This window comes from Poecilia reticulata, linkage group LG9 (genome assembly GCF_000633615.1).
Source record: "Poecilia reticulata strain Guanapo linkage group LG9, Guppy_female_1.0+MT, whole genome shotgun sequence".
Taxonomy (NCBI): Eukaryota; Metazoa; Chordata; class Actinopteri; order Cyprinodontiformes; family Poeciliidae; genus Poecilia; species Poecilia reticulata.
In genome coordinates this window covers 2,243,502-2,247,056 of record NC_024339.1, presented here as the reverse complement: position 1 = coordinate 2,247,056, position 3,555 = coordinate 2,243,502, and the positions used below count along the sequence as shown (strand labels likewise).

At 45.7% G+C, this 3,555-nt stretch overlaps 1 protein-coding gene across 1 annotated transcript; it reads left to right on the top strand.

Annotated features, from left to right (window-relative positions):
- Positions 1-303: 303 nt before the first annotated feature.
- tcima (transcriptional and immune response regulator a) lies at positions 304-1,762 on the top strand. Its single transcript, XM_008417300.2, has one exon. The coding sequence runs from the start codon at positions 890-892 to the stop codon at positions 1,190-1,192; it is 303 nt and encodes a 100-aa protein (XP_008415522.1). The 5' UTR covers positions 304-889; the 3' UTR covers positions 1,193-1,762.
- Positions 1,763-3,555: the final 1,793 nt, after the last annotated feature.

The window sequence follows — 3,555 nt, the reverse complement described above, 5'->3', positions numbered from 1 at the left end:
GGTGCCTACACAACCATGATTAACAGCGCTAAAACCCTCCCCCTGCCTCTGATTGGTTGTTTCTGACCTACAGTGATTCATCTATGAATATGGCTGTAGGACAGGAAGGAGGCAGAGGAGTAAGATTTAAACACATTTTATCTGTCTGATAATATGCTGTCAGGATATTGTGACGGTTTTAGCAAATACATTTTTTAAAATAAGGCTGCACATTAAACAAAAATTACATCATGTAAAATTATTTCCAATTTATTATTTATTTTTTCTTTTTTTATTTCATCATTTATTTCACATTCTGTATTTATGCAAAGCTGTTTTATGCATATATGTGCATCAAAAATAAGTCAGCACTAGTGCTTAGAGTGAGATTAAATGCTTACACATCCCATGCTTTGTTTTTTGTGCATTTGTGTTGTAAGAAATATTTTTAAGCAAACTCTCATATTTAGTACTTAAATACTAAACACGATTTGCATTGCCCGCCTATGCACACGGGTTATATCTGGAGTTTTATATATTAGTTTTTTTTGTTTTTACTATTATTTTGTGTGTATATTTTTTCTAACAAGTGGTCGAAGTCATGCTTTAGTTTTTTACCACTCAGGTTTCATCATGCAGTTGTTTCTCTGACATCCATGCGGGCTGTAGGCGGCGCCTGCCCCGCTCCCAGACAGCTGATGTCACCGCTGGGAGCGCGTCCTGCCGGAGCTCGGCCCACTGTCCGCCTATAAGTACCGGAGTGCTGAGCTCCTCCGCACTGAGACGCTCCTGCTCTGAACCAGCTAAAGCCGCTCCGGCTCTAACAGCGCGCACCGAGCAGCTCAGCATCGTCCGAGTTGGAGCGCCACGTCCGAAGCCGCGAAGCGCCAGGAGAAAAGCAAGAGCCGAGATGTCTTCCTACATGTCCTCTGAGTCCCGCCGGGTCAGCCCCTCTGTCCACGGCAACAAGTTCGACACGGCGCACCGCAAGAAGGCCGTGGCCAACATCTTCGAGAACGTGAACCAGGACTCGCTGATGAGACTCTTCCAAAAAACGGGAGACATGAAGGCGGAGGAGAGGGTGCGGAGCATCTTCTCCTACACGCAGGACCCGGAGGAGACGGCCCGGGCGCTGATGGCTCTGAAGCAGCGGAAGAAGGACAAGTTCCTCCGGATCGCGGGGATGGTCCGGCAGCTGCTGAAGCTGCGCTGACTCCGCCACAAGGCAGTCGTCTTTCACTGCCCGTGTCTCAATGTCTCGCCTCTTGGATGAGCCAAGCGAGAAAACATTCCCGGTGTGACTGGGGGACTCCACCGTAGGCGGATGCCCGAGGAGGCGCCGCCGGGGCAGCGCCGCGGCAGCTGCGGCATTACGGACGGAGGATCCGCCGGCAGCGGAGCCCTGCCTGGAGCAGGCGGGGCAGCTCAAAGTATGTGGGAATCTGAAGGGAATACATGCCTTTCTTCAGACTAGAACTCATGCATGCATGCATACATTCCCCCCCGTGGATGCGTTGGCTTGGGAGCAGCATCCCTGCAGGTGCACGTCACCGTGTTGGTGATGGTGCAGCACAGCTGCAGAGGGAGACTTTATGGTGCCGAAGAATCTGCCTCTATACATGAATGCCTGTCCTGAACACATGCCTTTTCTCTGAACTTCATCTTGTTGTATGAACACTACGAAAATGTGATACCGTAGTGTGACAGCACAATGATTTCTACTGATGTGACATTCCTTTGATTGTCCTTTTTCTAAATAAATATACCATTGTTTTGTACTGAAGCCTGAAGTCTTGTCTGTCCTCATTAAACACCTCTCTCATGGTTTCCCCGCAGCTGTTTTGCACAACCATCAGCTTTATATTCTACAATCTGGCCCTTCAGATTGTTTGTAGAATTGCATTAAAAATCGCTGGAAACATAAAGATGAAAAGTCAATAATTAGTGAGAAACTACAGAAAAACCATCCATGCATCCATTTTCTACACTCTTGTCCCTCAGTGGGGTCGGGAGGCTTTCTGGTGCCTATCTCCAGCTAACGTTTCGGGGTTCATCCTGGACAGGTCGCCAGTCTGTCGCAGTACAGAAAAACTAGAAAATTGCTATACGTTTGGTTCAATTTCAGAGAAACAAAAGGAAAACGCGTCCCTGCATGACCTGTGTGTAAATTACTACTAGGGAAATGCCCTGCACCAAACAGTCCAAATTGCCATGGTAACCAGAAGCTGACCTAATGGGTTTAACATTTAGAACAAAGGGGATAGCCCACATGTTGAGACTCATACGGTGCTGAGTCATGAAATCCATGAACTTATTCCTTGGGGAAAAGAGAAGAAAGGAAAAAAAAAAAATCTGTGAGTTCATATCTTCACTCTGACGCAGGCGAAGACATTTGAAGAGACAGAATTATTCATGAGGAAGTGGTTAATATTTACTGGGCTTCCCCCGTACTGCGCCTCATGCAGTATGCCTCACCAGACCGGCGCAAACCAGTTTGGCTCAGGCTGGTCAGGGCGGGGAGGGGGAGCGGAGCATGTTTGCATTGGAGTCTCTTCAATAATCATCAGTGCTTTCCAGATAAGAGCATGTTAAGGGGGAATTACAGGGCTTAGACGTGTGGAGGCTTTGGTTTGTCACCATCTGGTTCTTCACCATCCCACACAAAAGCAGAAATTACCCTTCCACAGCCAACAGCCAAGGCAGACACAAAAGCAACCCCACATTTATGAAAACAAAACCTTTTTTTTGCTCCTGTTTTCCTACTAACGACTCGGTGTGTTGGGTGGCTTAACTGCAGACGCACAGATCAGCTAAGTGGATGCCTTGCTAATCTGCTTGCCTTGATAGTCCCACTACTGGCTCAAACCGGTTTTGCTGGGTTTGCGGTGCATGATGACATCTGACTGCAGGCGCTTCTCGCATGTGTGCAGTTACAGGAAAGCCGTGTATCAGGTGAACTAAGGTGTGGAGGTTTCAGGTGGGAGTTTGGAAAGGAGTGCTACTGAGCTGACGGAATAAATATGTTAGTCACCAAGATAGCTGCTGACAATCGCATCGAAGTGTTAGTCGTCTGCAATGCTTAATTGCAGATGTTTTCTTTTGCATAGAAAAAACATAGTATCTAGTTCTCCAGTCATTAAATTAACTATTTAAGCCAATGTTATGACCAGACTGACGTTTTACCACTTTAAAAGGGATTTTTTTCGGGGGGATGGAAAGTTATAAAACTACAAGAAAATTTTGTGTGTTGCGAATGGTAGACGTTTTTAACATACAATGAAATTTCTTGAGTAGCTTAACCGCAAAACAAATTCTAACATGTAGATCTGAAACAGAAATGCTAGCAGTGTCTTCCTTCATTCTGCTTAGTAGAATAGAATAGAAATGAGCTTTATTGTCCTGCGGCAGGGGGAATTCCTGTGGGAATTGAAGCGTATAGGTTCACACCAAGACAGAATAAAGAACAAAATGCTGTACAACAAGGACAACATTTGAAAATAAATACAGTGCAGTTATCTAAAATAACATATGCAATTGAGTGTCAGGTCAAAGTTCAAATTCAGATATCTTGTCAAT